Source organism: Apostichopus japonicus, chromosome 2, assembly GCF_037975245.1.
Source record: "Apostichopus japonicus isolate 1M-3 chromosome 2, ASM3797524v1, whole genome shotgun sequence".
NCBI classification, from domain to species: domain Eukaryota; kingdom Metazoa; phylum Echinodermata; class Holothuroidea; order Aspidochirotida; family Stichopodidae; genus Apostichopus; species Apostichopus japonicus.
The window spans coordinates 16,502,793-16,521,103 of NC_092562.1; the positions used below are offsets into that span (position 1 = coordinate 16,502,793).

General features: G+C 37.8%; 2 protein-coding genes across 4 annotated transcripts in view; one reads left to right on the top strand and one right to left on the bottom strand.

The window, feature by feature from the left end:
• The window catches only part of LOC139980000 (alpha-N-acetylgalactosamine-specific lectin-like), a 74,314-nt gene that overhangs the window by 26,339 nt on the left and 29,664 nt on the right, over positions 1 to 18,311 (bottom strand). The gene's annotated exons all lie outside the window — the stretch shown is intronic.
• LOC139979949 (sulfotransferase 1C2-like) lies at positions 1,723 to 10,446 on the top strand. Of its 2 annotated transcripts, none has more exons than XM_071991214.1 (7): positions 1,723 to 1,880; positions 5,408 to 5,598; positions 6,185 to 6,414; positions 8,186 to 8,315; positions 8,702 to 8,796; positions 9,497 to 9,686; positions 10,212 to 10,446. In XM_071991214.1, exons 2-7 carry the CDS (start codon positions 5,433 to 5,435, stop codon positions 10,319 to 10,321), a joined length of 921 nt encoding a protein of 306 aa, XP_071847315.1. In that variant the 5' UTR covers positions 1,723 to 1,880; positions 5,408 to 5,432; the 3' UTR covers positions 10,322 to 10,446. The 2 variants fall into 2 exon arrangements, with proteins under 2 accessions (XP_071847315.1, XP_071847325.1); XM_071991224.1 differs by lacking the exon at positions 1,723 to 1,880 and adding an exon at positions 1,899 to 2,057.

The following is an 18,311-nucleotide window of genomic DNA, read 5'->3' on the forward strand; positions in this document are numbered from 1 at the left end:
ATTGGAGTAAATAAATATTTTTGTCATGACTCGATGATTCGTTTTGTCGCCGTTGATACTAAAAAAAGAAGAAAAAAGTACAGTTTAGCAGTGTTGAGGTTCTTATCAATTGAACTCTAGCTTCATAACTATGCAATATATAGATAGATCGAGAGATAGATATTTATTCAGCCACTGATCTTACAATGGAAATTGGGTCAAAACAAGAGCTCAAAAGTCAAAACGAGTACAAAACCAAAAAACAGATTCAAAATATCAATGAATACCAGCAGGATGAAAATGTTGCCAAGACATAAAAACACACAGTGTTAAAAATACATTGCATTTGAATCTGTTCCGTCTGAAGTCTACAATTAATTATGTTGTTTTGCTTACGTTAAGAATCAGGTTATTCTCAGTGCACCAGTTCACCAATCTATCCACTTCCTTGCGGTAACCACTTTCGTCTCCGTTGAAAATCAAGCCAGTAATATCAAGTATATTGACTACAACCTCGTAATCAGTTCCACCAAATTGTTTGATTGCCTGAATTGATAAGATGTTTATTATTCTTGAATAGTTATTACAGTATACATCGATTAAAAACGGGTGTTACTAAAACGAATGACAATTGCGTTACACATAACGAATGACAATATGTTGTACACACTAAAAAATTGCGTTGACTAAAACGAATGACAGTAATGACAGCACAGACATTTGCTTCAACAGGATATCACAGTTCAGACTTCGTGGGTATCTAGATCTATTAAAGTACGGACAAGATAAAAACGCACCTTATAGTAAGCGAAATTGTAAGTTTGATTTTAAAAAGTAAATTTAACGTCATTTTTTCCGATATTAATTGTTAGAAACTAACAATACTATAATCTTGAAACGTCTTCAGTTATCTTTCTATATAAATCTACAGAGGTAAAAAGCACAGCACTCAAGCGCAATCTCACACAAAAACTTTCCCTGTGGTTTCTATCAGTAAATTACACCACCCTGCAACCACGTGATGCGATTTAGAAAACCAATAACCGCATTTACTCCACTCCGTTCATCATTCTAGCTATCTCCACTCACCACCGTCCTTCGTTGTCATTCGTTGTCATTCGTTGTCATTCGTTGTCATTCGCTGTCATTCGCAAATGATAAGTAACCCTGTACAAAGTCAATTGTCATTCGGTCATTCGCTGTCATTCGTTTGAGTTTGTCCCTTAAAAACCGCCAAGTCACTTATACTAATCACAATATCATAATATAATGGGATACTATTTGCATGGTTGAAATGGACGATAAGGGTATTTACGGAAGCATATAAGAGACATCATATTAAGGTCTTTCACGTATCACGAAAAATTCGCCGATAATGGTTTTCCTTGTTCCACATATTTGGTTCCGTCTTAACAAAGCGAAAAGAAAAAGGAGGTAGCCTAAATGTAGTCAGATATAAAACGGTGAAATCGACAATAACCGTTTTGCATAGATTTGAATAACAGATGTCTAGGTTAGCTTTCACGTTGTAGGAAATTCACAACGTCTTGATAATATAGTTTACATGTTTTTGTTTTTTTGGCCGTTTTGTCATGACAATGTGGTTTTCTGATTCTCATTATTCTTGCAAAGTTAGCTTTAGAATACATTGTAATGTCCCCCCTATGCTTCCGTAAGTATAAGTCTTTGACGCTGTTAGCTTGTAGGCGTCGAGGAGTACATGCAACGTTGTTTGGATATGATCCATATAAATATATTTGATATAGAAACAGACCTGAGTAGATGTAAAGTGTGTTACACTGGAATTCAAAGGGCAACCTTTCCCGTTGAATGTTGTAGCGTTACAGAAACAAACGCCTGCGTAGATCCACCAACCGCCTACGTGTAATTTGTAGTACAAGGTATGTATGGTACAAAACATCTATAGTATCTAGGGTATTTTTAAACCGGCAGCGAAATGTGTTGAGGTGAGTGGGTGAATATATAGCAATAGAACCGCTCGTATATACATGTTTAGGTTAATAACAAGAGCGACCAGAGATAGAGAACGCAAGAATATTAGATGTTCTCATAATTGGGTAAGTATGTTACATAATATAATCGTGTACCATGTTATACAAGTGACTATAAAGAAAACAGAAATTTGTATTTAGTTATATTACAACTTAAAATGGTACCGTGCTGTCAAGACTTGTACCAAATAGCCTAGGTATTTATATGTTATTATTATTATTTTTTTTTGTCATCGTGGAACTTTTAATAGGGGTAACAGACAATGTGACACCTATAGTTAGCCTATATATAGCCAATAAATATATATATTCTTTGGGAAGTCCCCCAGGGGACACGTGGCTGTGGTGCACTGTTGTGCCCCAGGAGAGATTGTTTGAATTGTGCACACTTTGGTGTGTAGGTGTGACAAGTTACCAATGACCAGGTTTAATTGTAAAGCGCATAGAACTTGTGGATTATGCGCTATATAAATAACGGTGTAATAATAATAGTATTTCTAGCCTATGTAGCCTATACATGTAGCCTATATATATAGCCTATATATATATAGCCTATATATATATATACAGTGGCGTAGGAAGTTACTTTTGAGTGGGGGGGGGGGGGGCTGAAGACCGATGGCCGACCTGGGGAGGGGTTTAAGGGAGGGGTGTCCCCCTCCCCTTTGGAATTTGTTTTGCATTTCCAGTTGGCCTCAGATACAATTTGGTGCAATATAGCACACTTCAACCCACCCACTCCATTTTGTATATAATTTTGCATTTTCACCTGGCCTTAGATGCAATTTGGTGCTCCAAATGTGAGTTTTTACTCATTTGGAAATGAAAAAGGGGTTTTCTGACTTGCGAAGTGGGGGCGGAATGATACTTCCGCCCCTCCATATTTTTCACTGGGGGGGGGGGGGGCTGGCGCCCCCAGCCCCCGGTTCCCACGTCCTTGTATATATATATATATATATTTATATATATACCCAGTGGAAATAAATCAATACGCCTTAGGCTAACTATATAGTGTCACATTGTCTGTTACCCCTATTAAAAGTTCCACGATGACAAAAAAGTAAATAACATATAAATACCTATGCTATTTGGTACAAGTCTTATATACCCAATGGAAATAAATCAATACGCCTAAGGCCTCTGGGCATTCCATACTTTTCATCGATACTTCTATATGCATACCTAATTCGGTAAGCAGTAATCCCGTTATCTGACGAAAGTTGTTTTCCGGCCCGGGATTCCTCTTCCAATAAATACTAGAACACTATAGCTACTCTACATGTGATGTCATTTATAAAATTCATTACACAGAATATTACATGTTATTTAAATCTGTGGCTCAAATTAGGAGCAATTAATAAAATGCGTTAATCATCCCCAGTGGCGTGCACACGATTTTATGGGTGGAGGGGATTCTAAATTTACCCCGACTGCTTTATGGGCATGAACATTGTGGAATCATTACTGAGATGGATCCAGGATTTTTTATATAAAAGAGGTAGTATAGGCTTGGGTTGGTTGAAGACGACCTACATACAGGGCGGAGTGAAGGTGATATCCCCCCCCCCCAAATAAAAACAATGTTTAGATGTCCAATGGGGTAATTTGAGTCATATTTAAACAATCGACTTAGGTTAATGAATAGGGTCTAAGCGTAAGGATGTGCTAGTAAATAATTACTGTTTAACTTTTGTGTGAGGTTGAAAAATGGTAGTGTATTCACACTCCCCTGGATTCCCGCATGAGGGCATTCTGGACCCAGAGAAGCGATATAATTCGTCCTCGACAGAATATAAAAATCTCTGGCGGCTTGACAGCCTCTCCCCCACCGCCCTATCCCACCCATTGCGCTAGACGCTGATCACCCCCACATGTCATTGTCGCCGTTGACAAAAAAACAAAAAAAGACAAAAAAGAGTAAAGCGTAGCAGTGTTGAGGTTCCTATCAAATGAACGTTAGCTTCATAACTTTGCACTATATAGTATCTTGACTACAACCCCGTTATCAGTTCCACCAAATCGTTCTCAAAATATGTATGTTTGCCTTTATTGATAATATGTTTATTATTCTTGAATAGTTATTATATCATACATCGATTACAATATCAGAATATAATGGGATACTATTTGCATGGTTAAAATGGACAAGAGTATTTACGGAAGCATATAAAAGACATCATATTGAGGTCTTTCACGTAACGCTAAAAAATCGCAAAAATATGGTTTTCCTTTTTGCGATTTAAAAGAACGAAAAAAAAAACCTATTAAACAAAAGTAAAAAAAGGAGGTAAATGTGGTCAGATAAAAACCGGTAAAATCGACAATTATCTTTTTGCATATATATTGTGGATACCATAGTTAAAAGTGGTAACATACAATGTCACACCTACGGTATCTTTAAGAGAAAAATATTCCACAACGTTAGTAAAAAACCACGTCTCAAAATCCGGTTTTCTATACCAATTCAAGAAGTGGTCGGTAGAGTGTAACCTAATTTTAACTGGATATACTCCCGACATTTCCATGGATCATATCTGGAACACATCCGTGTTGTTATCCAAACGGCAAATGTTTTACAAACAAAAATCCTTTCCTATTAAATTTATTGTGTGGATTTATGTGTGAATGACGTGTCGAAGAGCTTCTAAAGCAGGGTTGTCCAACCTTTTGCAGAAGAGGGCCACATGGAATGATTATGATGAAGGAGGGGCCGCATGAACCCTACTCTCGATTTTTGCCCGAAGCCCAAGGCAACAAAATGTGAGCACTGCGCGCGGAGCGCACGGATTTATTTTCCTTCCTGATAAAACAGATGAATTATGTTCAGCCGCCCCCCCCCCCATCCGCTGAGAGTGTGAGTGTCACACAAACTGACCTGTATGCAGTTTTTTTGGACCCAGAAGGTTCGAAAGATTGATTATATAGCTTCAAATTGTTATCAATAAATCTGCTCACTAAAATTTCGCACCGTAGAGCATCTCTGGCGGGCCGGACGCAACCCTGCGGCGGGCCGGACTGTGGCCCGCGGGCCGTAGGTTGGACAACCCTGTTCTAAAGTGTTCAAAAGCAAGGCTTGCGTGAATTCACCTTTGAGGAGTATAACTTATAATACAAGAGCGATGTACATTGATAGTTGTATCTATTTCGAACCCGAATTAAGAAAACGACCGCACCCTTCTTGTCCGCAACGGACTGAAAATGTTGGACCCAACCCGAGAGGGCCCCTGGATATTTAATGGACCGTGGATCCATTGCAACACCCGACCCGTGTCTATTACAGAGCGTCTGACTTTTACTTCTTTTTGGCATTAAAATGTATACATTTTCATGTGGAATTTGTGAATCCATTTGTTTCCTGCTATATCACTAATGCGTGTGTGTGTTTGTGTGTCTGTTTGTTTATTCCTTTATTTCAGGAAATTTATACCTTAATGTAGCAGTATGGCGCTTCCAAAGATATTAATGACACCGCTAGCAGCGCTAACGCAAGCGGTTGAATACGAAGGCGTCTGGTTTCCACCACTGGTTCTACCTCATTGTCTTGAAAAAGTAAAAACTTTTGAGGTGAGGGAAGATGATCTAATTCTAACGACGTATCCAAAATGTGGTAAGTTTGTAGTAACCGTGGATGAACAGTACGCAATATAGATCCAATACATGTAACCATATGTATAACAAAGTAGGGCTTCTGAAATCGGAGGAAAAAGGAGGGGGGGGGGGGTTGTCTCTGCATGGTTGCCAAGCAATTACGTCATAGACGGCTTTCATTTTCTGCGTATTCGTCAACGGTTATATAAATTCAACAGGAGTCAACGGCTGAAACCATCGTCAAACAGTATAAGTAAAGCTTGGACGGTTTTATACATCGTATGTAGAGCCACCTTATTGAGTACAAGATCCCTTTGGGTTTTGACAACAAAGCCCAAAATCTGGGAAGAAAGTAAAAGCCTGGATGGGCATTATATATGGTATGTGGATCCACCTATAGTGAGTAGAGGAATTTTGTCATTTCCCTATGGTCATTCGAGGTGAACGGAGGTCAAAGTCTGTAATCACAAATGTGGCAAGAATCAGTAAGCACGTTGACCTTCCTGGTTAATTATTCTATCGTATTTGGAAAGAACTGATGACCTTTAAGAATTGAACTCTGAACTCCCCCCTCCCCCCCCCATTTTTGCTTAATTTTACAAAAGGTACTCACTGGATGAAGGAGGTGTTACGTCTTATGCAGCACGACGGTCACGTGGAGAAAATTAAACGAGAAACAGACCCCAGTAAAAACGGTGATCTGTCCTTCGCACTGCCCCCAGATATGAAGCGATGTGTTTCGGATGGAATAGCTGCAAGCCCTTCTCCTCGAATCTACGCTACCCATTTACCTGTTCAACTACTCCCTCCTCAAGTCTGGACTAAGAAACCAAAGGTTGGTACACCAGTTTTAAATAATAATAAGTGCTTCTGTTTAGAATAACACCTCCCCCTTGGCCACGCAGAAAGTATCAATAACAACAACGGCACAATACTACTACTACTACTTCTACTACCACTAATAATCACCACCACCACCACCACCACCACCACCACCACCCTCACCCTCACCCTCACCCTCACCCTCACCATCACCATCACCATCACCATCACCATCACCATCACCATCACCATCACCATCACCATCACCATCACCATCACCATCACCATCACCATCACCATCACCATCACCATCACCATCACCATCACCATCACCATCACCATCACCATCACCATCACCATCATCATCATCATCATCATCATCATCATCATCATCATCATCATCATCATCATCATCATCATCATCATCATCATCATCATCATCATCATCATCATCATCATCATCATCATCATCATCATCATCATCATCATCATCATCATCATCATCATCATCATCATCATCATCGTCATCATCATTATCATAACTGTCATGCAGTCTAGCTTGTATTTCTGTTACACTTTTTATTCGAAAATGGCCCTTTACACTGCTGCGGATTATCAATTAAAGTAGCTGTACAAGCTATATAGTTATATCACCTATAGACATGAGATATAACATAAATACAATGTATTAGGGAATTTCCCAAGGACAAATGGTGTCGTCAATGTCTTACAGAGTGCTGGGTTAAATGAAATTACAAGAGTAACATACTTTGGGTATGTTATCCGAATTTATAAATAAAAAATGAAATAACGAGAAACACGAAGGCTTACACTGAGAAGCCGATGTCATCAACAAAGTTATGACTTAAATTAGCATACCAGGGAATTAGCGTATTTAGCTGAATATCTTGACCACAATACTATCACTCAAAATTGTTCTTTGCTGAACTACGAAATATCAAGGAAATTCTGCTTAAAGTATAAGAAAGGTGTTGGGTATTAGTCGTAGTTGCTATAGACACTTTTTGATGACTCAGCAACAAACCCTATGAGTACATTAACTACTGTAAAGTTTCGCATGGACTTTCAATGTCTCCCGTCTTTTGTCAAATTCTGTCATTGCCATGTTAGAATACAAGATACTTGATATTCTGAAAAATCTTGGAAATCTAGTCTAGAGAATAGTTGAAGATAAGGTACTCGATTGCGAGCATAGAATTTTGTACTCGTCCTCATGCCCAAGATAATTTTCTATTGTACTCATGCTGTGGCAATGATACTGTCATAGCTTGGTATATTCATCTTAGAATGTCTTCTCATGCTGTTTCAAACACTGGTTCTTGCTTTTACTACACCGTAGAAGTAACATATCAAATTTGTCATGGTTCAGGCGCGTAGCGAGGAATTTGCCAAGGGAGGGGCGAAACTGTTGGCAAACTATCAGAGCCGTAGATACGGCATTGCAAACTATTTAAGCGTAGCGCCACCACAAATTGACGCGAAGCCGTACAAGAAAGAAAATTTTGGCTGAAAATGCCTCCCAGATCGCTGGAAATGGCACTTCCCAGGCCTTGTAAGTTGCATCTTAGCATTTTCTCTTTGAAATTACTAGCGATATCATAAAAACTTACCAAAAAATTATGCTCAAGGGGGGGGGGGGCGGCTGCCCTCTTCGCCCCCCGGCTACGCGCCTGTCATGGTTCTTCATTCTGTTCAATACATTTCAACTATGCACGGCATCCTGCATGTGTACTCAATATTTTGTAACTCTTTATCTCATACAGATTGTTTATTTGACAAGGGACCCTAAAGACGCATGTTCATCAATGTACCGCTTCGTAAACGCAATTGATCCCACGAGCAAAAATAATGTGACCTGGGAACTGATGTACAAAACCTTCTTCTCAGAAAAGGGTAAATGTTTTACAAGTTAATTATAATAAATCTACGTCAGTTAGGCTATATTCCATTCTTTTGCACAGAAAACACTGTAACATTTCAACGTTATCTCTTATTATCTCCTCCTCCGTCACCACCACCACCCACCCACCCCTCCCCCTCACACTTACCTCACCATTCTCATCTGTCCCGATAAAATTTGGAAGCTAGCCGGTTATATTCACTGGCTGTGTCATGAAAGCCTAGTTACCATTTTTGTTTAAATAGTCTATAGCAAAGTTACAGTCGTATATATAGACACTGTAAATAGCCACATATTGGATAAATGCAATGCATTTCACTTAACTGATGATATTTCCTTATTTCTTTAGATTTATTTGTGTTTATTTCATATTTTACAGCCCATTTCGGTAACTGGTTTGACCATGCCTTGGGTTTCTGGAATCACAGAGACGACGATAATGTACTATTCCTAACATATGAGGAAATGAAGACGGTAATCACGTTATGTGAACATTTAATGCTGTGGTTTATAAAAATATGAAATATTAAAAATGATCATATAATGTCTTTATATTCAACGTATGTTAACAGTAACGACAAGACTGAACGTTTCATATAGAATAACACCTATGGATTGAATCAGGTATTTATAAGTTTAGTCTATTTCATGTATAGCCTATACGTCCTTCGCAACGTCACTATACAGGTACTTTTCAATACTCAAGATATGTTTTCATTGAATGCAATCGTTTGTAACTGCAGACTAAATCATCGGTTCTTCCATTGAGTGGATCACACTCGGTGCTGTTTTGTGATAACTGAAAATGTTCTTCAAAGCTTTACTTACTACTTTAAATAATCATTCTGCATGGTGCTTTATCGTTGAAATCTGATAAATTTTGATAAGTTTTGTACTTAGCTATGCCAAGAATCTCTGTACTTAGGACATTATCAAGCTGCATCTACTGTGTAGATATAATCTTTTTTTGCCCTCTGGGAATAAGGTAGTTAAATATCATAAGGAAAACAGCACACTTTTCTTTCATATACAGAGGTCATACAGAGTATTGTGAATGTAACTTAGATCGAATCTATAGAGAAAAGGAAATACTTGAAACTGTACATCACTTATCTGAACTCAAAAGTAACCAATATTATTTTTTTTCTTCTCGTCTTTGTTTGAACAACAATAGGATTTACGGTCTGTTGTAAGACGTCTGGAGAAATTTCTTGGATTACCGATAACTTCAGAAGGAATGGAAAGGATAATCGAACATGCAAGTGTAGAAGGAATGAAGAAAACATTCGCTAAGATCGAAGAGGAATATGAGAATGGCAAGATGTATACCAGAGCGTTCGGCCTAATGCCATTTATACAGAAAGGTGACTTATTCATGAATATATTATCTTGGATATAGAATAAGATAAATATGACGTCGTCTAGACCAACAACAACAATAACCTAAATTGTTATGATATTATAATATAGGAAAGAATAGAGACATAGATACCAAGGGTTCTGTTTAATGTCACAATATACCGCCAATGCTATAATATACATAATGTCAATACAAGACGAAACTTTGAAAAACCGTGTGAAATTCATATCTTCCTTATATAGCCTCGTGAATTTGTTTGGTTAGATGGGGTCTCTATAGTTTGATATGTAAATTTCATCCGTTTGGAAAATTATTTTGAGTATAATAATCGAGAGGTTTTGGTAAATTTGTCTTTATTTATACCAAATGCAAAAGGCAGCTTCAATTAGAAAGTTAAGCATCCATGGATTAGCATGGAGTTGTTACTCCAGCTGATCAAAGTAGACATAAAGTCATTTTAGTTGTGAAATTCATTTCAAGCAGATTAGGGGGTCAAATAAACCACATTTCGCCCCCTTTTTCTTTGTAGGTGTTTCTGGTGGATGGAAAGCGAACTTTACTGACGAACAGAGAGATGAATGTAACAAAATGATGAAAGAGAAATTAGCCGGGACAGGCTTGGACGTACATTATCATTGATTTAACCATTACTGTAAATGATATTAATTCTTGTTTAGTTTGTATTGAGATTCGAAGTAGATTTCAATGTTATATTAATTTCAAATTAATCTCCTAACTTCAGCCAAAGAATCACGTGACATAATTATACCATGGACGGACTAACTTTATGAAGATATATTCGAAAGCTGATCGGTTCGGTTTTCTCGATGTGAGCTGCATATATTTTTCATAATAATGTAAACCGTGGATAGTATAACTATTTGAAATTAGGTGTAGGACATACTATTTATAGCCAAACGTACCAATAGGATGCCCATCAAGGAAAACCATTCAGTTAATAAGACAGTTTAGAACATTTATAAGAATGAAAATAATTATTCAGTACTGGCGATAGTTGGAAGAAACTTTTTGTACTAGAAATGTCTTTTGTCTTAAGTTTGTTTGAAATCTGATAGCACCTGAGTTAAGTTTGTAAGAGTACACAACATCCTCATTATAGGAGAACAAGTAAAATTCCCCTGGTTATGAGTAAAACTACGTGTAATATAGGCTCTAAGCCGTCAGTACGAGTACTTAAATTCAAAATTCCAAACTTCTTCGAGTACAATACGAGTACTAATTCATAATAGCGAGAATCAGTACAAATGAGCGATAAAACTGAATACATACTCATGTTATACAAGTCTGGTATAATTATATATATATATATATATATATGTGGTATATAAATATATATATATATATATATGTGGTATATAAATATATATATATATATATATGTGGTATATAAATATATATATATGTGGTATATAAATATATATATATGTGGTATATAAATATATATATATATATATATATATACATATATATATATATATATATATATATATACATATATATATATATATATATATATACATATATATATATATATATATATATATATATATATATATATATATATATATATATATATATATATATATATATATATATATATATATATATATATATATATATATATATATATATATATATGAAACAGAACATTATCAAAAGTACAAAAATATATAAACCTATATTCACATTTACACTTAAGAGTTGAAAAAGTAAGAACAGCTAATTAAATGGATAAAAACAGTAAGCATACCCATTAAATCAAAGCCAAACCATTAACGACTCAAGATATTATTGTAAAGTATTATTGCACGGGGGATGAAGGAATTACGGTGTCGATTAGTCTTTAGTTGTAGGGGTCTTAGTCTGCCAATAACTATATCTTAATTAAGTCTGTCTTGTCTGTCTTGTCATTAAGTCTGTCTTGAAGGTGGTGATGGGAAGGGTGACTAGAGTCACTCCACACTTTATCAAGCTTGGATTGTAGAATTCACTGGTAGACAGTGTCAACAGCAGACTGAGAACCCCCAACTATGATTTCAGCTTTTTTAATAATATTATCAATACGGTCCCTTTCTGATTTACTGACATTACCACCCTAGCAAATTAGACAACATCTCCAGACTCCACAAATAGTAGAATTATAGAACATCTCTAAAATTTCTGAACGCACATTGAATAATGACATTTTCCGAAGACAATATAGCCTAGAATTCAACTTTGTGACTAGTACATCAATATGACCCCCCCCCCCCCAAGTCAATTGATCATTCAGCACCACTCCTAAATATTTGTATGATGAAACACGTTCTACTTCATTACCTTTAATAATAACGGGCGGTGGTAAAATATCATTATACGTCTAAAATCAATAATCATTACTTTTGTCTTAGAGACATTTAATTGCAGAAAGTTAAAGTCACAGTAATCTACGAATGACTGCAGCTGGCGCAGGTATGCCCTGTCATCATTACCATGGATGAGGCCATCCATGGCGGTATCATCGGCAAACTGGAGGACAGGACATCCCTCCTCCAGAGATCTGCAATCAGATGTGTATAATGTAAAGAGAAATGTGGCTAGGACAGTCCCTTGAGGGGCCCCTGTATTAGACATAATATGATCTGAACGACAAGTGGGACTAAGTTTAACATACTGTGTTCTCTTAGTGAGATACTGCATGATCCAATTAATAAAACCATCTGGAATGCCCATTTTAAGAAGCTTAGTGACTAAATTGTGTGGTTGTATAGTATTAAAGGCAGAAGAGAAATCGAAAAACGTGACATGCGCAGAAGAAGTGTTAGAGTGTTCTAAGTGAGAGTATAACTTGTCGAGAATTACTAGGATGGCATCTTAACAGCTACGACTAGATTGATATGCAAACTGTAGTGGGTCTAGAAAGGGAGCTACAGATGAATTAAAATGCTTTAAAAATAACCGTTCACATACTTTCATTGGAACAGCCGTAAGTGCTCCCGGGCGCAAGTCATTCCTGCATGACATTTCTGCTGATTTCTTCGGAATAGGTATAAAACAGGATTGCTTCTATAATGAAGGAATGTACCAATTTTAGAAGACCGATTATAAATGAGAGTGAATATATTGGCCAGTTCTATTGCACAATGTTTTTTAATACCCGTGATGATAAATTAACTGGACCAGCAGCTTTTGATGAGTGTAACCTAGAAAAGGAACGACGTATGTCATCCTCCGTTCAGGGACGTAGCCGGGGGGGGGGGGAGCAGGGGGAGGCAACTGCTCCCCCCTTTCAGTGTCGACAAAATGTGAAAAATTGTTTTTTTTTAGCATGGTATTTTGTCGGTACTCTTTTGATCTTGAATACACGACAGCTCCGTTAACTCGATTACAATCGTAGTAACATTCAGGCCTCTTGATTCAGCAACTTACTTATAGATTGGCAGATGCAATTAGCTAAATTTAGCCTATAGCCTATTACAAGCCTACAGGCTACAGTTGGCCACTATGTAATAAAATACATATTGCCTACCTAACCGCATCGATGGAGTGTCACGAACCGTATGCACAACGACGTCGACAACGTTCGTTCTCATCCTTTCTGTGATTCATCATAAGTTGTTGCACGAACAGCCTGTTATGACGCTAAGCTAGCAATCGTTCGTGATACGCACTTCCTATAAATAATGATTACACTGCTAATACACTGCGATAACGATATTTGTATTTAGGCCACTGCACATCAGGATGTCTTACAAAATATGAAAGTTTATATTGTCCATCAGTCAAGTTCTTCAAATGTATTAAAGTCCAGACATTGGACAATAAACAAGAATCATCCTACTGGAAAAACTGTAAAAGAGCACAATGTTTGTCTTTCTGATATAATATGTAAAAGAATTCAAACAGGAAACAAAATCTGCTGATAATATATGATATCATATGGTAATGATGAAACTGGCAAAACATATTGCACCATATCGCATCTAAGAGCCTTCAATTGTTCAAAAATATCTCAAATGGGGGAGTGGGACACCCCTTCCCCTTAAACCCCTCCCCATATCAATCACAAAATATGATCCCCCACCCTTTCAAATTCCTGGCTACGTCGCTGCCTCCGTTACAACTAAATCGCAATCAGAATCGGCAAGCAATACACGTAAATTGTCAAGATCTGTTGAAAAATCATTTATTGGCTAAACGGTTATAAAAATAATTCAATTCAATTCATTTGCATAAGCAACGGTAGTGGCAGGTGTAGCACCCCTAATTTTTTGGTAAATTAGGAAGTACTAGAATTTAGATTTCCCCCTCCCTGTGATAGGTTCCCCCTACAAATTCTCGGGTGCTCTAGGAGTTCAATGGCCTGTCACTTCATTGCAGGAAGTTGTAATGACTAAATCTGTATTCTTGGAATGACATTGCTTTGTCCCCCAAGTGTACCAGAGAGTAAAGCCACCATAACCCATTAGTGAGCTAAGCTGTCCCCAGAGAGAGAGAGACCTTCTGCAAACAGGTGACCCTCTGTTCACCTGTTTGTGTATGAACTTGTTCTCTGGGACTACGTCACTAAGTTGTTTACACCTGTTGTCTTAGTGGTTATTTGAGGAATGTTGGTGTTTTCCGGTACTGAGTAGGCCGATCAGCTGGTTCATTTATCTCCTTATTTGGGCTGGGCAGGAAGTTGTATTGTTTTAGGGTACTGTCCCCTGGCTCTATAAGAAGGCCAGTTTACCAGTGATCTGTGCCACTCACTTGACAGCCCTCAGCCGTCGTTAGGATGTCGGAGACATCATCATTAGAAATTACTCTTTAATTTCTAAACAGGTATGAACCACTTTGTATTTTTCAGAAGTAAGCTTAGTAAGTTTAATAGTAATGTTCAGTTACTCTGTGATGGCTCCAAGCACACATATATGTTTTCTATCTAAGTTAATTAAAGTCATACCATCGATTGATATACTTTACCATCCGTTGTGTAATTTAGTATAACTATGTGTTTCATTGATAATGACATATAGCCAATGTTGTTTATTCCTTTATGATTATTTCTGTATTGTGTACTCTATAAGCTACACTAAGCCTATACATGATATGCTACATGTATACTAGATTTTACCCTTTTGTGGAATCCATATTAGCTGATGTATGTTCTGTAGCTCCCTTGGTGACAGTCCTTGTCAGAGGTTTGACCCTAAATAGTTTTGCTACTATTTGTTGGTACATATGATATGTTTATGAGAGACTTATCATGTAGGGTATATATTGTGTTATGTTATTTTAGTATTTATGCATTTAGTTGTCTATTAGGAACATGCTAGTAATTGGGTTAGGGCAATTAGCACTTGACTGAGACTTACTGCATTGGTGTCCGTCATTGACTGCCACGTCGGCTAGATGTGTGCTTTATTACTTATAATGCTATTTACTGGAGTGATATTTCATTTATATTTAGCCTTAATGATTAGAGTGTACTTGTTGTAGAATTGTCCCATATTTTATTTGGCACTGAGCCTATTGTATTGTTTATTTTGGTATGTAAGTTAGGCCACTCACTTGACAGCCCTCAGCCGTCGTTAGGATGTCGGAGACATCATCATTAGAAATTACTCTTTAATTTCTAAACAGGTCCTTGGTTGGGTGGGCGTGACTAAACGCCCTGGTCTTAAGATGCCCCCCTCCCCACCAGGCCATGATGTTCCCTGGATTCGAAAGGCGGCCGAGCGGGTCTAGAGAGGGAGTGAGCCCCAGCCCCCAGCTATATAGTGGTCCATTCCGAAATTGGATTGATTGTACTTTTATTGTTTAATTATGTTGACAACTAGTGACAGTTGTTGTTTAATACCGTTGTTAACCTCCATTTGTTATTTTCTTTTCTCTATTTTCATGTCGTAGTTATGAATATATACCGCATAACTAAACATACGCTTTTGTATTATTCTGTTTGTTTGTATGTTGACTCAGGCGAGCCAGTAGTTACAGCAGTAGTAAGGTAGGGTCCTTATACGTCACGAGGCGCATTGTTGATATGTGCTGTTAAGGACAATCGAGTATCTCGGTGCAGGTAGTTGACCCCATTACAGCCGAAGAACCCCCGCTTCCCTAAAGGCTAATGTCCCCTGGATGGGAGCGATCAACCTGGGGTGACAAAGGTAATTGGCAAGAGTTAAATATAGTACCCACTCATCAAACGCATATCCTCCCAAACACGCTTCATATTATTGTCCGTAAAATTGTCCTTGTATTTTTTCTCGATAAGCGGTCTTCTCTTCCTTGATCACCCGTTGAAGTTTAAACTGCATTTGTTTAAGTCCCTCCCGATCTCCTTTCCCAAAACAGTTCTTTTTTCTTGTTGATAATATTTTTGACCCTCTTAGATATCCAGGGTTTATTGTTGGGGTATATTTTAATCTGCTTATTGGTGATGGTTGACTCGACACAAAGTTGATATCATGGCTTACAGTTTCTGTTAGTTCATCCAGGCCACTGCAAGCTTCAGCAAACATTTCTCAATCCGTACAATCATGGAGTCTGTTTTTACCTCCATGGTACAATAGAGTTCAGCTCGTAGACGGTCTAATCATGAAGCTATTTATAGCTCCATGGTCTAATGAATTAGCATTTCATTGCTGAACTGTAATAATACAGGGCTTTTGTCTTTGTACAATCATGGAGCTTTAAACAGAGCTCCATGGTACAATAGGTCTATACTTTGGCACCAGGATAACTACGTTATGATCGACTTTTCCAAGTTTGGGTAGCTGAAAATTTTTCAGATTTGACCCTATAATTGAAATATGAGTTGATCAGTGATCACAAACGCAAGTAATAGCTTACCACTATGGGATCCACAGGTAGACAGTCTTTAATATAGATGGGAGCATATAGACTACAACATTGGAACTCAAACTTTGTACTGCTGTCGTGTCATTACAGGAACAAACGCTCATATCAAACCTATACTATACAAGTATATGTGCAATTCGTTTAAGATTAAACAGGGCAACGGAAGCGCTCGAAACAGGTTTAAAATGGAAGAACATTGAGAAGTACAACAGCATATGTACGAGTACAAGTACAAGTAGAGCGGCATGAAAGGCCAGCCCCCACCCCCACAGTGCCCACAGTGCCCCACAGTGCCCCACAGTGCCCCACAGTGCCTCACAGTGCCCCACAGTGCCCCAGCCTGGTTACGGCCTTGACGTAAATTAACAAGTGTACAACTATTAGTTGAAGTATTGTTATCTCATTTGTTTATGATAACATTCAGATATATTACATTTTCCACTGGATTAATATTTTCATTTCACCTTTTTTTTATTATTAAGAAGTCCTTTTTCTGTACGCACAGACAAACACACCCACACAAGACCAAGGCGGAGTGTATAGCCAAGGCGGAGTGTATAGCCAAGGCGGATTGTATAGCCAAGGCGGAGTGTATAGCCAAGGCGGAGTGGATAGCCAAGGCGGAGTGTATAGCCAAGGCGGAGTGTATAGCCTAGTGGTTAACGCCGGCGTCTCCCAGTCATGAGATCCCCGGTTCGATTCCCCGCCGACAGCAATGTGTGTCGTCTGGCAAGGGTGTTGTTCAATAACAACTTCCTGACATGGACGTTAAATGGATGTGTGCCGAGAGATTGGCTTCGGTCAGCTTGCGAGTCTACAAGCCTCCATGGCTTCTTTCGCGAGTTCCTGCTTGCGGGAAGATCACATATACATACATACACGCATACGTACATACATACATACAATGTAACACAGTGTAAGTGCATAATGCATTGTACAGTGCATTGTTGCTCAATCACAACAATAGGATTGTAACTCATACATAGAGGACTCTGATTGGTCAATCTGATAATTTGCTCAGTTTATTAACCAATCATAAAAATTGTCTCTTAGCAATTTTTAATTGGTTTTTACTTAATTTCTCTCAAATGTGCAAATATTTTTAAAAAGAACAAGCAGTAATAGATTAAGAAAATTATGTTTGAATTTATTACACTGAAGTTGAGTAGTCCCAGCAGCCATGTGAACGAAAGAGTGTTTTAGATGGCTTCAGCCCATGGCCTATTATGATAACGTTCAGATATGTTACATTTTCCACTGGATTAATATTTTCATTTCACCTTTTTATTATTATTAAGAAGTCCTTTTTCTGTACGCACAGATAAACACACCCACACAAGACAGTCACATTAGTCAATAGAAAAGCGACAACTAGTATACTAGTCCCATTTGCATCCATATAGTCCTATATGTAGCCATAACAACTAAACATGTATGAAAGCAGCAAGCCAACTCAATTGTGTCCTCCTCGGAGCTATGGCTAAACGAAATTTCGGTAAACCTACTTTGACCTCTGACCTTTGTCATTCCATTCTAGTGGTCTGCGAGACGCATGTTTCCAACGGAGGGCTTCTTGCCACTTTCTTACCGAGTTTTAACACTAGCATCGGTAAAACCTTTCAGTGAGGTTTTCTTACGAATCCGCAAATTATTCATTTAACCTTTGACCTCATTTACCACGATAGCCACATATTTAGCAAATATTCATGATCCAACGATATCTGTGAAGATTGGAAATCTATCTAAAATTCCCCCTTTGAATTATAGCAAAAATGCACTGATCGCT

Excerpts from the sequence above, each read along its gene's own strand:
- LOC139979949 (XM_071991214.1), top strand. The coding sequence starts at position 5,433 with ATGGCGCTTCCAAAGATATTAATGACACCGCTAGCAGCGCTAACGCAA. Across the intron at positions 6,415-8,185 it reads TCTGGACTAAGAAACCAAAG|ATTGTTTATTTGACAAGGGA; the intron begins GTTGGTACACCA and ends TATCTCATACAG. Across the intron at positions 8,316-8,701 it reads AACCTTCTTCTCAGAAAAGG|CCCATTTCGGTAACTGGTTT; the intron begins GTAAATGTTTTA and ends CATATTTTACAG.